The sequence below is a fragment of the Peromyscus maniculatus genome, chromosome 4 (genome assembly GCF_049852395.1).
Source record: "Peromyscus maniculatus bairdii isolate BWxNUB_F1_BW_parent chromosome 4, HU_Pman_BW_mat_3.1, whole genome shotgun sequence".
NCBI classification, from domain to species: Eukaryota; Metazoa; Chordata; class Mammalia; order Rodentia; family Cricetidae; genus Peromyscus; species Peromyscus maniculatus.
Window position 1 is genome coordinate 63,695,046 of NC_134855.1, and position 16,540 is coordinate 63,711,585.

General features: G+C 37.1%; 2 protein-coding genes across 3 annotated transcripts; both read right to left on the reverse strand.

The window, feature by feature from the left end:
• On the reverse strand, positions 1-1,489 carry LOC102928753 (olfactory receptor 8K3-like). Of its 2 annotated transcripts, XM_076568660.1 has the most exons (2): positions 1,451-1,489; positions 1-945 (listed from the first exon to the last, which is right to left on the reverse strand). In XM_076568660.1, the coding sequence occupies exons 1-2, from the start codon at positions 1,487-1,489 to the stop codon at positions 22-24; spliced, it is 963 nt and encodes a 320-aa protein (XP_076424775.1). In that variant the 3' UTR covers positions 1-21. The 2 variants fall into 2 exon arrangements, with proteins under 2 accessions (XP_076424775.1, XP_006989771.2); XM_006989709.2 differs by lacking the exon at positions 1,451-1,489 and having other exon boundaries at positions 1-957.
• Positions 1,490-14,755: 13,266 nt separating this feature from the next.
• On the reverse strand, positions 14,756-15,709 carry LOC102929060 (olfactory receptor 5T7). The gene has a single exon (XM_006989710.3). It carries the CDS (start codon positions 15,686-15,688, stop codon positions 14,756-14,758), a length of 933 nt encoding a protein of 310 aa, XP_006989772.2. The 5' UTR covers positions 15,689-15,709.
• Between the last annotated feature and the right edge of the window lie 831 nt (positions 15,710-16,540).

The following is a 16,540-nucleotide window of genomic DNA, read 5'->3' on the forward strand; positions in this document are numbered from 1 at the left end:
TGTCATATGCAACCTTGAAGGTCAAACCTTGCATATCTTCTTCCATATCCTCTGTCCAGCATCTTTTACATCTTTGTTCCTCAAGCTGTAGATCAAGGGATTCAACATGGGGATGATCAGGGTATAAAAGATGGATGCCAACTTGTCAGTGTCAAAGGAGTGACTATAATTAGGCTGCAAATACATAGATATCAAAGTACCATAGAAGATAATGACCACTGTCAGGTGTGATCCACATGTTGCAATAGCCTTGTGTCTGCCCTCAGCAGAGTTCATTCTGAGAATGGCTATGAGGATTAGCAGGTAAGACACAAGAACAACCAGAAGAGAAGAAATCAAATCAAAAACAGCAAAGATTAGAATTATCAGCTCAATGTCATGAGTGTTTGAACAGAGTAAAGGTATCAAAGCGATACAGTCACAGAAAAAATGATTGATTACATTGTAGTCACAGAATGATAAAGTGAACATTTTTAAAGTTATTAGAAGTGACAGAAATAAACCATACAGATATGGGATTATCACTAGTATCCAACAAACCCTCTGTGACATGATGGCAGTATAGAGTAATGGATTACAAATGGCCACATAGCGGTCATAGGACATGACAGAAAGAATGAAAAGTTCACAAGTAATGAACAGAAGAAAGCAAGCAAGCTGTGTAGCACAAAGATAATAGGATATTGTATTTTGGTTCACAACAAAATTTTCTAACATTTTAGGTCCCACAGCTGTAGAATAACCAAGATCTGTGATAGCCAAGTTTTTGAGAAAGAAGTACATGGGAGTTTGCAGTCGGGAATCCACCACGGTGAGGATGATCATGCCCAAGTTGCCCATCAGTGAGATCAGATAGATGATGAGGAACATTCCAAACAATGGAGCCTGAAGCTCAGAGCGGTGAGTGATGCCCAGCAGGATGAATTCATTCATGACTGTGAGGTTCTGTTTCTCCATGCAGTCATATTACTGAATCTATTCAGGATAGTAATAATTGCATACTCAATATATTTTTAATGTCATCATAAGGTGATCATTTATTATGCAACATTGTTATACATGAGATATCTTGAAATTTTCTGATAGTTATTTCAAAATAAAGACATTTTATATAATAAAGATATAAACTTGTACATGGAAATAGTAGACTATGATTCTTATAGAAGCTGATTTCACCAACACAAAGCATAATTCAGACATAATTTATCTCAGCTTGGAAATGAACTGCTATAAACAATAATTTATTAAGACACTTAAGCTTGTATATGACCTGCTCTATTAAACTTCCAGCTCCAAACGATGATTATATCAATAATTTTTCCCTTACCTAGTAAATACTGTGATATAGAAACATAATAGATGTAAATTACTGATAGCCATATGATAGAAAAACAAAACAGAGATCTAAAGAGCTAGATGTACTCCTATCTTCTGTAAGGATAATAAATGCTCTTAACTGCTGAGTCATCTCTACAGCCTTATAAGTCATCACTTTAAGAAGATGTTTGGGATGAGATGCAGCTCAGTAACATACACCAATATCTGGGTTGGTGTCATAGCATTTCCTAAAATGTATAGTACATTTCTGTAATTCTACTATTCTGGAAGTAGCAGCAGGGAGAATCCCAAGCTCAATGGCATCTTCAGCTATCAAACAAATCTTAGGCCAGTCTGAGATATAGGAGACCTTGGGTCAAAACTAAGGAAAATAGAACAAAATAAATAAAGTTATCTAAAATCATTATATCTATTGGTGGTGCAGCTTAAAATGTCAATATTTTTGATAAGTATTGTGATATGTATGGACAAAACAATTACAACTGATCACTCAGGAAATTGTCTATCCCTAAATAAATCAACATCTGAGCATGTTGTACAACATGTATGATATCTAATATGTTACTTAATGTATGCAAAGGATGTATTTGACAAATAGTAATCTAAAACACTGTACTCCAATTTAAAACAATGATATCTTTAGTAGTATTGTTTGGAAAGATGAAAGATTCTTGAATCATTTGTTGTTTCCCAGGTATGTAAAAGAGTTCCTAAGGGGAGAAAGAGAGAGAGTGAGAGCTGCTGTGAACAGCACTTAGGGTTTTGTCCATGATGTCAAGAGTTCTACTACTGCATTGCAGCACTAGACCTTGGAAAATTTTTGTATTGAATCTTCCTGTACAGGTCAAAATGATCCAGAACTAATAGATTTTCTTTCCTCCATTTGTAGACTTTTAAATTTTTTATTGTTTAATCATCACAGTACTTAAATAAGTTTGTTTTGCCAGAATATGTACAGATGAATTTCTAAATGGTCTTATTAAATAAAAAAAAAATGGAGCCAAATATGGGGATGAAAGCCTTAGAGATTAGGAAAATAGGAATAGCCACCAGCTAACCTTACCTCACCAGCTCTGCAGTTTCCAAATGTGAGCTACTTCCTGTCTTACCCATACTTATATTGCCTTGCTGTTCTGCCCTCTCATCGGCTATCTTAGTTACCTCAATTCCTTGTCACTGTCTATCTGTAGAGACCTCCAGGTCTCTATGGTTGGTACTTGGAATAAAGGTGTGTGTCACTATGCTTAGCTCTATTCCCTAGTATGGCCTTGAACACACAGAGACCCTGTCTTCTAAGTGATCGGATTAAGGGTGTGGTCTACCATTGCCTGACTTCTATGTTTATTTAAAATGGCTTGCTATTTCCTCTGATCTACAAGCAAACTTTATCAAAGCACAAATAAAATATCACCACATTTCAGCACAAATGAAATATCACCGTAAATATATGTTCTTTGAAAGTAATACAGTGATAGTTAAATGAAGAATGGATTCAATAGGTCATATCACATGCAAATTCTTTCCATCTCTAGCTCATTCTACTGACATGCCTTGACTAAAACTAAACAAGACAATTTATTGTCTAAATGAATCACATAATTTTAAGCATACACACATATATAAATATATATATATGTATATATATATTATACACACACACACATACACACACACACACACACAGTTCATATAGATACAAAGCTTGTCATGTGCAAATTACACTTACTTCAGGTCAATGTTGCATGATTATAGAGATTACCCAGATGCTGTCCCAGTGAGACATACTTCTAGTAGTGAATGTAAAATGCATGAGGTTAATACATTAGATTATATACTTAGTAACTGCAATCACAAATAGTTGTTTTCTCATATTTTTCAGTTCAATATGTCAAAGCACATTGCTTTGTCATCCTGAAGTACCATTAATCAAGATTTGTTATGTTTAATACTTGCTATAGACTATTTCCCTCAGATTTCACTATGAAATAGCAATTTTAATATAACCAAAAAATGTGGTCATTAATGTCATTTCACACAACACACACACACACACACACACACACACACAAATGCAGTGAATCAATAAGATGTAAAAACTCACGTTTGCCTTAATAAAAGATTAAGAAAAAAGAATATCACTCACATTATAGCATACTAAGTTAGAGCATCACAAAAGAGGTTAGATACTCCAAACATCTAAATATTTGGGAGCATATGAAATGATTCATTTATATTTTCATTTCTGAATTAAAAATTGTGGACTTCCTTTACTTATGTTTCATTTCTCTTCTTATTTTAGAATGTCTTAACTATACAACCTAATGTCCATAAAATATATTTTCTAAGCAAATTTTCTAATTGATTTAGTGTTGTAAATATACATATGAACATATAATCTTTAACCTAGGTAGAAAATATTCCAGGGGAAATATGAGGGAAGGAGAGAGTCTATTGCTTTTGTCATTCAGACATGATGGTAGAGGAGTCATAGAAAATAGACCAGAAATGGTCTCTTCTATTAGATGACAAAACCAGAGAGGAGTGTGCCGGTTCCTGTGGATTCTGATGGCAGGGAACAACTTGCATAGCCTTCCTCGTTCCTTACCTGTAATGAAACATTGCCTTTCATTCTCGTGTGTGTTTCTTAGTATTTTATTTCCTACAATGATTTATGAGTTATGTTTTAATTTAAGAAATTGTCCCTGTGGAGTTGTAAGTTATTTGTTCACTCTCCCTAAAGCACTGGGATGCATACTGATTTGCTTTGAGGCTGTTCACTAATTATCAGGGAGAGTATGCATATATCTTTAAATTATGTATTAAGTATAGCGATTAGTGATATTACTTCTGGGTTAGAAATTAAAATATTACTGTTATCCTGTCAAAGACATATGAGACCACTCTGATCTTCCCTGTAGCAGGATTCTAAATAGCTGAAATTGGAAACAAAAAAATTTTGGCATATGACTGGACACATAGCATGCATTATGTGCAGTGTATGTAATGGCACCATGAAACTGAAAAGCATGGTGCTAAGTTACATGAACCAGCCACAGGACAAATACTACACAAGTACAAATATGTTTGAAATACTTAGACTTATACCATCAGTTATTGGAATGGCCTTTGCAAAAAGTGGGGGTAAGAAAATAAGAAGTGGCTAATAAAAAGACAATACCTCACTCAGGTAAAAGAAAAATAATGACAATGTTCTGCTGAAAATCTGTGTACTTGCACTTCATGTTTTTAATAGTGAATATGAAGTGATAATATTAAATATAATAAAATAAATTTACTAAAATAGTAATCGTATATTATTCCAGGAGGGAGGGAAGATAATGTTCAAGAGAGAAATAAAGGTAGATCTGTCCTTTGGGTATATGGTCTAGTACAATTCTAAAGTAGAGTTTTAGGGTCCCAGAAAGAAAAAGGACCTAACTTTAACACTTAACTAAAACTCTAACTAGCGTTTGTGAGTTAGGGGCAGTTCCCACACCTGCCTTCCTTAATAAGTGACCAGTGCTACATGACACGTTAGGGAAGTAGTACTGTAGGCTGTGAAACAAGAATCACATATACTCTGGATAGGGAATGGACACTTGGTGATGTGTTAGTGCAGTCAAACTCCGTGGGTGTCTGTTGATTCAGGGCTGGGTGCTGTTCTCACTCAGACTCAGGGCTGGGTACTCTTCCTATCTTGTTTGCAGTACCCTCTGCTTAGGATTTGAAGGGGAAAGGGTATTCTAAGATTTCCATCCTAAATCCAGTGTATGAAGCTTATTGTGCCCAAAGAATATATTCATTACTCTCTCTTTGTTTATTTTGATTTTTAAAACCAGGAATATGGATTTGTAAAACAAACAAATAAACAAGAATGGCTATCTGTGTACATATATTTTCAGAGAAAAACATTTTTTCAGTGACCCTTAGTTGGGAGCCATTTTTTTTTAATTAAGGATTAATGGAGAAATCACAGATGATCTTATAAACGTTTAACAGATTATTTTTGGAAATAAATGATGAATAAGAGAATGATTACATTGAAAATGAAATGGGGAAGTAGCCTATGAAATCAGCAGTTACTAAGCTCAATCTGGCTTCTTTTTGCCTAATCAGGGAATTACTGGTTGAGACCTTCTGCCTCAACACAATCTCCACGTAAGTAGTCAAGCAGTGTCCTCAGGGGCTGCTATCTGTCTTTATACAGCTGAAGAAGATTATTTCCCCGAGTCTGGATAAATCATTATCAACAGAGAGTTTAGAGAGTGTCAATTAATATAGATTTGAAGTAGTTTTAGGAGGCTGACAGCAGGCTTGAACTAGAGGGCCAGGATGAACTTTTAAATCATTTGTCTAATTATTCTGATAGTCAATTTCTGATATATATATATATATATATATATATATATATACTTTAAAATTATAATTATATATTTTCTGTCCTTCCATCTCCTCCCTCTCATGTACCCTACCTTGTTCTCTCATTAAAGTCAGGACCTGTTTTCTTTCAATTTATATAAAGAAATATAAAGAATTCAGTCAGCTCAGTTCATAAATTATTATTTGTATACATATGATTTCAAGACCAGCCATTTGATATTATATACCCAGCTGAGGGTCTATTCCTTGGGGAAGACTATTCTATTTTTTCCCATTTCACTATTTCTTAGTTTATTTTGTTTTGTTTTCTTTGGTTGAGCCCTTTTTCTTTCTTTCTTTCTTTCTTTCTTTCTTTCTTTCTTTCTTTCTTTCTTTCTTTCTTTCTTTCTTTCTTTCTCTCTTTCTTTCTTTCTCTCTCTCTCTCTTTCTTTCTTTCTTTCTTTCTTTTTTCTTTTGTTGGGCTTAAGATTTTGTGAGCTTCCTTCCTTCCATATTCACATGTTAACATGTCTATTGGTAGCCAGTGAATTTTCAGGCATGATAGGCTAGTTTTATTTCTTCTTTCACTGACAAGGCTACACTGAGTTGCATAAAACCTGTATTCCTCCTCTAAGAAGCAGCCAAGATTTCCACATTTTGCTGTCATGAGATCTTGACCACTCCTATATTGGAGTATGACAGCAGTCAAACCCGATCCTTAAAATGTCTTGAGAAATTTCACCAAAACTCTTTGTATGTCTAGGGGTAAATAATGGTACATGTTACTAAAAGGTTAAACCCTCATTCCTTTGCCACAAACTGATCTGATCCCCAAGACCACAAGAGAGTCAAGAGTTGATCAGGGAATTAATAATTCCCCCTTTGGGGCAGGGAAATGGCTCTGCAGTTAAGAGCTGGCTGTTCTTCTAGAGGACCCAGGTTCACCTCCCCAGCATCTACATGGCAGCTCACAGCTGACTGTAACTCTACGATCTAACAGCCTCACACAGACATACATGCAGGCAAAACACCCTTGCACATAAAATAAAAATAAATTAAAAAAATAATTCCCCTTTTGCCCATGTGGCCAGTAAAAGCACCTAGGAAGTTTTGCCTATTAGTCAATGTATCTACATTTGGAGATAAGTATGCTAAAGTAAAACTATTGGTACAGTTGGTGGGAAGATAAAGATAGGTCAAAGTGCAATAGAAAAAGAACATCCTCTTCAAATAGGCAAGTGGTGAGTTGAAGACTGAAAGACATGAATTAATTAATAAGAATTTAACTTTTGGTGCTGGATTCATTTTTTATGACTTAAGGGAGCCAGCTAAGGATGCCCCCATCAAAGGTTTTTATTATGTTAAAAGGTTTAGTGTTGGAAGCATTTTAAACAAATAGGCAATATTTGTTGGTGTCCAGAAAATAGGATGAGAAAATTTTAAAGAGGGGGTAGATTTTATTTTTTTATTTTTATTATTTTTTTTTTTTACAGATTTACTGGTATCCACAAAAAAACAAGTATGTGCATGAATTGGGGTCTTCCAGATATTCTGAAGAATTGGTGGGATCTATGCTATTGAATAACGAAGAGAATAAAGAGCCTTATAAATAAACTGATTGAAGGAACTTCTCATTGGCAGTGTTTAGGACTGGATAAGTGACCCCATAGATCAGACAGAGGTTTGACAGTAATGGTAACATTACAGAGAGAGAAATCCAGTTGATGTAATGTAATTTATTTAAGGAAATGTGATCTTGAAAAGTACAGGAATGCTGTGACTGCTAAAGAAGTATTTGTGATGAGATGCCCTTTGCTAAGGACCCTGTTGGTTAAAAGACCAGAAAGTTTATAAATAGTTTGGAAATATTTGCTATATATTCACTGTCTGTAAGAGTATCATTAGGCCCCTTTTGCTTTTGAGTCCAAAGTGATGTCTATGAATTAATCCAAGTGGACAAATAGGAGATAGGTGTGTCTGTATATTAGGAAAGACAGACCTAGCCTGCAGTTGTTGGTCTTTGCAGCGTTGGAATCATTGAGCAAGTGATGGGTGAAACAGAGAGTGTGATTTAGATAGACAGAGATATGTACTGGAACTGAAAACATAAGTGAAATAAAAAGAAGTAATAAATCATAAGATACATGCTAGAATTTAAAGGTCACAAGTAAATTGATTTTGGATAGGGTGAAGTCTGTGCAGAGACCTGTAACTAACAATCAGCTATGAAGTCTAATAATTCAAGAGTTTAAATACCTGGAGTTTGTTGCCATAAAGAGAATTCAGTTTACTTGAAGGAAGGCCTCTGCCTGTTCATATAGAGCCATCAATGCCAGATGATAGGGTTCCAAAGGAAATAAACCCATACAGCTATTCTTTTAATAAAAGTTTGAGTATCAAACCTCTGTACCCAGCCACTCCTCCAACCTCCTTTGCAAAGCCTAGCCCAAATAATCTCCCTGATTGTCCTCACCCAGGCTGTCTTTCCAATCCACAAGATCTATTATGGGTCCTTCATCCAGTGTCCTTGCCTAGTCTGATAAACAACTACCCCTGCTGCACCCTACTTCTAGGCTTCCAACAGGACTTGCCCCATGTGTCATACACACAGGCCTTTTCTGTGCTACATCTAACTTCTCTGTTGGGGACCGACTCTGGACAGCGGTGTCTTGAACCTGTGTAACCTTCCACGATTTATCAAGCCTCGTGTAAATAGGAGGCTCTTAGTCTAACCTAGGAATGTAGGATTAAATAAACTTCTTGGAGCCTGTACTAAATCAGCTAGCTGCAGGGGCCTGGGACCAAAGTGACCTCCTGCTGACCCTCCCTTAGGAATTTTCTTTGTCCTCTCCTCACTCCTCCTGCTCCCCCTCCCTACCTGAAGCCCTGTTTATAAGCTCTAACACCCAGTCAATAAACGAGACCTTGACGCAACTCAGACTGACTTTGTCTTTCTTCACGCGCTTGGTCTCCTTTCCCTCTCACCCCCCATTGATTCACAGGTGGTCCCTCCTCGAGACCCTCAAATAACCTGGCCTGCTGGACGGGTCACTTCTCCATCCAGCCATATGTACAACATCCATCCAGGGTCTATCCAGAGAGTATCCTTGATTCTACACATACAGTCACCTTCCCCAATCCATCAGGTCTAGTCCAGGTCACATGTAGTTGAAGATTTTCCTCTGTCCTACCTGGCCCTACAGTCAGGACAAATCTCTCCCACCCACCGTTCCACAGCCACTTACAAAATAATCACTCAGAAGCTTATATTAATTATAACTGCTTGGCCATTAGCTCAGGTGCTGTGGGATGGTCTGTATGTCAAATTGCTCTGATTGGTCAATAAATAAAACACTGATTGGGCAGTGGCCAGGCAGGAAGTAGGTGGAACAAGGAGAGAGGAGAATTCTGGGAAGCAGAAGGCTGAGGAGGAAGAAACTGCCAGCTGCCACCATGACAAGCCACATGTGAAGATGCTGGTAAGCCACCAGCCACATGGCAAGGTATAGATTTATGGAAATGGATTAATTTAAGCTATAAGGACAGTTAGCAAGAAGCCTGCCATGGCCATACAGTTTGTAAGCAATATAAGTCTCTGTGTTTACTTGGTTGGGTCTGAGTGGCTGTGGGACTGGCGGGTGACAAAGATTTGTCCTGACTGTGGGCAAGGCAGGAAAACACTAGCTACACTCAGGCTTATTACTGACTGGCTCTTACACTTAAATTAACCCATAATTCTTATCTATGTTTAGCCATGTGGCTTGGTACCTTTTCTCAGTTGTGCCTTGTCATCTTGCTTCCTCTGTGTCTGGCTAGTGACTCCTGACTCAGCCTTCCTCTTCCCAGAATTCTCATTGCCTGCTTATCCCACCTAAACTTCCTGCCTGGCTACTGGCCAATCAACATTTTATTTTATTTATCAACCTATCAGAGCAACACACATTCACAGCATATAGAACAACATTCCACAGCACTTCCCCTTTTCTGTTTAATCAAAAAGGAAGGTTTTAACTTTAACATAGTAAAATTACATATAATGGAACAATTATCAAGCAAGAGTTACAGTTACAATATCTAGTTCATTTGTATTTGGCAATACAATGTCTACTTTATTTGTATTTGGCACACACATTGGGTACCAACTGTAGGTGAATTTTTAAATGGTCTTATTAAATAAAAAACACGGAGCCAGATATAGGATTGAAAGCCTGGGAGAGATCAGGGAAAGACAGAAAGCCACAGCTAACCTTACGTCACCAACTCAGCAGCTTCTACCCATGCCTATGTAAATGTGCTGTTCTGCTATCTGATTTGCTCTCTCTGTCTAGTTACATCACTTGCTCTTCCTGCCAAGCTCTGTCACTTCCTGTTTGTCTGTACAGACCTCCAGACCTCCATGGCTAACTAATGTTGGAATTTAAGGCATGTGTCACCACATCTGGCTCTGTTTCCTGTGTGACCTTGAACTCACAGAGATCCAGACAGATCCCTGTTTGCCAAGTGATAGGATTAAAGGTGTGTGCTAACATTGCATGACTTTTGTGTTTACTTACAATGGCTTGGTTTTTCCTCTGATCTCCAGGCAAGCTTTATTTATTAAAACACAAATAAAATATCACCACAGGGCTGGAGAGATGGCTCAGCCGTTAAAGGCTAGGCTCACAACCAAAAATATAAAATATCACCACATTTCAGCACATAAAAATATCACCACAGTCAAACATACAATAAAAATAAGATGGAAAAAAGAAAGCATTTCTGCAAATGGTTCTGGGAAAACTAGATTCATAAGAATTCATAATTCATAAGAATGAAATTATACCAGGATCTATTACTTTATAAAAAATCTAATGTCAAATGGATAAAAGATTTGAAACTTTAAACACTGAAATTATTAGAACAAAACATGGACAATATTTTATAGGTTAGAGGTATAGGAACTCATTTTCTGAATAGGAAGCCATTTGCCCCAGAATTAAAACCAATAAATGATATGTACCAATACATTAAACTAATAAGCTTCTGTACAGCTAAATAAATAACCAACTGCCTGCAAAGGAATTCCACAAATGGGAAAGATTTTATACTAGCTGGACATCTGACAGATTAATATCCAAAGTATATAAATAACTTTACAAAGATTACAAAAATAACATTTAAAGAATGATTGTGGTATCTTAATCAATAGGGACTTCCCTTCCAACTCTCAGGGGCAACCAAGCTGAAACTCATCTGAATGTTCCCTCCTTGAGTAGATTTCATAGTACCAGAAGTCACCAAGTAAGTTTCCAAAGGAGGGAAGCAACCAAATGTCCTACACAGTTATTATTCCTATGAGCCAGAAAAATGATTAGCATAGTATGATAACCTTATGGGTATAGTAGTGGCACATATATAACTTGGAAGTTACCAACAGCTTTGTAATTGGACACAAGACCTGCTTACCAAGATAGAAGTCATATCTGGTACTAGAAAACTAGCCAACTATCCAAGGCCAGTGAATTCATTCATATTAAATGAAAACCCACAAGCAACAGTTTACTGAGCCATCATAATCCCTAAGTATACTCTAAATATGCATCTTTATACACACAGGTAGTTGTATTCCTCACTTCTCAAGGAAAATTCTCTTTGTAACAGATGGAGACCATTAGAGAAATCCACAAGTAGTCAAGGTACAGAGTTGTGGACCCTTGTCCCAGTGAGTAAATCTACCAAACAAATCTTACATCTAAAGCTCCATCAGGGAATATTGCAGAAGGAGGGGAGAAACACTGTAAGAGCCAAAGCATCTAGAGTTTTCTGTGAGACTGTCTCCTAGTAATGTCCCAAGTTTCATTCATAAAGACTCACCAATGTTGTTGCCTAAATGCAGTCCAAACCACTCAGCTCTGAAGGAGAAAGGGTGTGGTAGTATTGTGTTCCCCAGAATATCGTGAACCCTAATAAACATATCTGGGGTCATAGAACAGAACAGCCACAATATCAAACATAGAGGATAGACAGTGGTAGTACACGCCTTTAATCTTAGCATTCCAGAGGCAGATATCCATCTGGATCTCTGTGTGTTCAAGGCCACATTGGAAACAGCCAGGCATGGTGACATATGCCTTTAATGCCAAGAAGTGAGCATTTAATCCCAGGGAGTGATGGCAGAAAGCAGAAAGGTATATAAGGCGTGAAGACCAGAAACTAGAAGCTTTTGGCTGGTTAAGCTTTTAGGCTTTTGAGCTTCAGTTCAGCTGAGATTTATTCTGGATGGGGACTGAGAGGCTTCCAGTCTGAGGAAACAGGATCAGCTGAGGAATTGGCAAGATTTGTGCTACAAAAGGGAACACATACTACCACCAAATATAAAAAAAGTTCTGATATTTATAGATAAACTCATATCCTGTGTATGTAACTCAGGCCCATGAGGGGAGGATTAGGAGATGAAGTGAGTATGTAAGTACCATCTTCCTGAGTGAGAATTAGGATTTAGGTTGATATGTTTAAGGCAAGTGTAAGGTGGCTCATAAATGTTGCCCGGTTTTCAGGTGATTTATTGGATTTTATTATAATTCAGTGCCTCATGGCAAGCCTTTTCATCACTTTGATAAGGTAGATTAATAGATAGAATATATGTTAATGATTAGGGGACTTAAGCAGTCAGTTCTATTTAGGTCAAAAGAGATCTGATATGTGTTTCTGACAGAGTAATGGTGGGAATCTTGAATTTGAAGGGCATCTACAAAAGAGATATATTGTTATTTCCTCTGTCATGGTGGGTAGAGGATATAATGACATAAATATTGTGGAAAGTCAGATTTGGGGAACATATTTTTGGAATTTCATTGTACATTGGTGGAATCCACAGAAAACAAATTGAGACACTTTAAAACATGAATAAAGTTATAGAAATGAAAAGCAATGCGTGCAGGGAGAATAGCCTTGGCTCTGGCATCTTCTCATATGGGCAGCTATGAAGCAATGTGTGTGGAGGTGTGTGGAAAAACAGATTTTTTGAGTGAGTAACCAGAGGAAAGATGGTAGAAGTGAGTCTTGAAACAGGACTAGAGAAAGAGGGAGGTTTTGCTTTGGGACAGCTGTGAGGATGAGAGACTACTGAAATTGGATGTAATGAGTAGTCTATAATGAAACAGGATGTGGGAACAGAGTTTGAAATATGGAGCAGTGTTGGCAAAGAGTGGCATAATTATGGAGACAGAAGAAAACCCAATGTTAGGGAGTCTAGATTACTTACCATGTACCAAACAAAAGCTTCTGTTTCTAAGAATTTTTAAATCACAAGTGTAGTTTTCAGATCATATGTTGCTATTCAATTTGCATTTTCATCAATGGTATCAAAAATTAAAATTATTACTATTATTATTATTGCATCTAATATCACTTATGAAGATTAATATTTTTAAGATTGTAAAGAAAGCAGCAAAGTTGTTATTCTTCAAATTTGTAAGACTGGGTCACATATCTTACAGATTCTAGTGAATCAAGGAAAAGGGAATAAGGCCTTTTGGAAATGTGGGCAAAGCCATAGTGGAGACCAAAGTTGAATTCCTAGCATTTCTGGAATCACCTAATCTGAGGAAACCCAGAATCTCTGATAAAGTACTAGGGCTTGTGGTCAGTGTGGTGGGTACTGGACCTGGGTGGGACTCAGCAATATCAATCAGCCAAAGACAAAGTTTAGGGAAGGACAAAATGCCTGGTAAGGAAAGAGCGGAAGGATTGGTGAGGTCAGGAAATCTGGTAAACGTAGGGTGGAGACTGGTATGGGTAGTATTCCTGGTTAAAATAAAGCCTAAGGAGAGTAAGAGCAGAAGCATTGGTAATGGATGTGGGAGGAACCAGCACACTGTAGAGTGATCCATCTTGGCTTGCCTTTCAGACACTCTGGATTCAATACCACATAGTGGTAATTTGCCAGGAGGGAGAGTAGAGGAGACTTGGGAGAATGAAAAGATTGACTACACATTTATGGTACAGTAGAAGTCTTTCTTCAACTTACATTTAGTTGGAAAGTAGAACACTTTCATACACATATAAAAAAGAGATAGACATTTGCATATATTGTATTAAATATTGCATATTTTGTATTAAGAGGAATAAAACTTATTGGAGATTGAGTGATCACTCAGAGTTTAGGTGGACTTGCTGCTCTTGCAAAGGGCTGCAGTTTGGTTTGCCATCATTTATTGTCAGTCAGCTTGAACTTTTCTGTAACTCCAGCACCCAGTGATCTAACATTTTCTCCTTCTTCACTGACCACCCCCTCCCTGGCCCCAGTGCCCTGTCCAAAATTTCCCAGGTACTACTCCTTGCTCTCTTTCAATTCTTTTTTTCATTATTTCTGTTATGAGCATATATGCATACATACACACATTCTAACACAACCTGCTCCATATGTATAAAGTTTCTTTAATCTGTTTCCAATGTAGTCCTTACCGTTCATCAAGAAAATTACTCTTTGCTACAGGAGACCATTACAGACAAAACAACCAATCAAGTTACATAATTCTAGTGCCCAGTTCCAGTGACTCTATGTGCCCAACAGCACTTGCACATTGTAATGTCAGAAGCTATATTCATAAGGTCTAGCCAACTTGACTGCCTAAATATGAACTGAATAAAGACAACAATGTTTTATTTAGTCATTGTGATACAACACTAAAAATATTTAAACTTATGAGAGAATTTAAAATATGATTTATAAAGAAATGAAACAATCTAAAATTATGTTAATTATTTAAATATGGATATAAAAATAAATCTAAGCATACATATTTATTTATTTGTACATTATGCATTTCATGTAGTATCACTATGTAAAATATATAAATATATGTGATTATGAACATTAAAAAATAAATTGGATAATATAGTCTTTCTGTTTTGAAAAGCAGAACAGAGAGGCATTAACTAATACCTTTAATTTCATGTTTATTGAGGATTGAAATATTTAAATGAATGAAAAGAAACATTTTCAACATAACTTTTCATATTTACTTACAGAATAGAACTTTTACTTTTTCATATAAGGTTTATAGAAAATATAGTTTTATCCATAAATTTGTCTTTTACCAAATACCTTTTTCATTGCCTCTTTTACATCTTTGTTCCTCAAACTGTAAATGAGAGGATTCAGCATGGGAATTACAATGCTGTAAAATATCGACACTACCATGTCATGCTCCAAGGCATAGCTGGAACTTGGTCTCACATACATGAAAAGAACAGTACCATGAAAAATGGACACTCCAGTTAGATGAGAGCCACATGTAGAGAAGACTTTTCTTTTACCTTCAGCAGAACGAGTCCTCAGAATAGCAAACAGAATGAAGCCATAGGAGATCAGGACGATGAGGATGGTGACTATCTCAATAGACCCAGCACAGTAGAAGAGGAGAAGCTGGTTGATGTGGGTGTCAGAACAAGAAATTGCCAGGAGAGGAGGGATGTCACAGAAAATATGACTGATTTCATTGGATCCACAAAAGGACAGTCTGAAAGTAGCGACAGTGTGAATAACAGCATGTAAAATTCCACCAGCGTAGGATGCAATGATGAGTGGCACATAGACTCTGGATGACATGATTACTACATATAGAAGTGGGTTGTGAATGGCCACATAGCGGTCATAAGCCATTGCTGCCAAAAGAAAGCATTCTGTTGTACCAAAAGTAACAGCCAGAAACATCTGTGTAGCACAGCCAGTGAATGAAATGACTTTCTTCTCTGACATGAAGTCAACTACCATTTGTGGAGTGATAACAGAGGAATAGCAGGCATCTACAGAGGACAACACACTCAGAAAATAGTACATGGGGTTGTGTAGGCGGGAATCCCCAATGACTAGAGCAATCAATCCTAAATTCCCCACAAGTGTGAAGAGGTAAATCGCTAGAAAGAGGAAGAAGGAAAGGATCTCCAGGTCAGCATTGTCTGTGAAGCCCTTCAGTACAAACTCAGTGACTTCAGTGATGTTTTCCATGTTGAAATCTCATAGAAAGAATTGAAAGCAATCAACAAATCATAGTTCATATTACCGTAAAGAGTCTAGAGTAGTTTTGCTATAAACAAGGTGAGCTGTGTCTTTATGTGTATTTATGCAGAAGCACACTTTCAGGCTGAAAGAGGCATAGATACATACACATAGGTACACATATCACATGATTTTATGAGCTACAGCACAAGATAAGGACATGGTGATGATTTAAATTTCAATACAGCACTCATTGAAATATACATGGAATGTATGTATATTTATCAAGTGTCTTACTTTTAATTTAATTTTTTAACTTTAAAAAGAATCTTCTAAGCCGGGTGGTGGTGGCACACGCCTTTAATCCCAGCACTCAGGAGGCAGAGCCAGGTGGATCTCTGTGAGTTCGAGGCCAGCCTGGGCTACCAAGTGAGCTCCAGGAAAGGCGCAAAGCTACGCAGAGAAACCCTGTCTCAAAAAACCAAAAAAAAAAAAAAAAAAAGAATATTCTATCATATATTAAATCCTGACCTCAGTTTTTCCCACTCCTCGAACCTCCCAGTTTCTCTCCCTACCTCCTTTCCAAATTTCTCCTCTGTTTCTCTCAAGAAAAAGTAGGCCTCCCAGGGTTACCAACTGAAGATGGCATAAGAAGTTAACACAAAACTAGGCACAAACTCTCACATCAATGCCAAATGAGACAACCCAGTAGGAGGAAAAGAGTTCCAAGATCAAGCAAGAGTCAGAGACAACCTTCACCTACAGTTAGGAGTCCCATGAGAATACCAAGCCTCACAACCATAACATATATGCAGAGTTCCTAGCTTTGACCCATATAGGCTCCCTGTTTTACCCTGTGTC

What these genes read in the sequence shown, in the direction of transcription:
- LOC102928753 (XM_076568660.1), bottom strand. Translation starts at nt 1,489, where the DNA reads ATGACTTATAAGGCTGTAGAGATGACTCAGCAGTTAAGA. An exon ending in AGATGACTCAGCAGTTAAGA is followed by an intron (nt 946 to 1,450) that starts GCATTTATTATC and finishes ATGGAGAAACAG; the next exon opens with AACCTCACAGTCATGAATGA.
- LOC102929060 (XM_006989710.3), bottom strand. Translation starts at nt 15,688, where the DNA reads ATGGAAAACATCACTGAAGTCACTGAGTTTGTACTGAAGGGCTTCACA.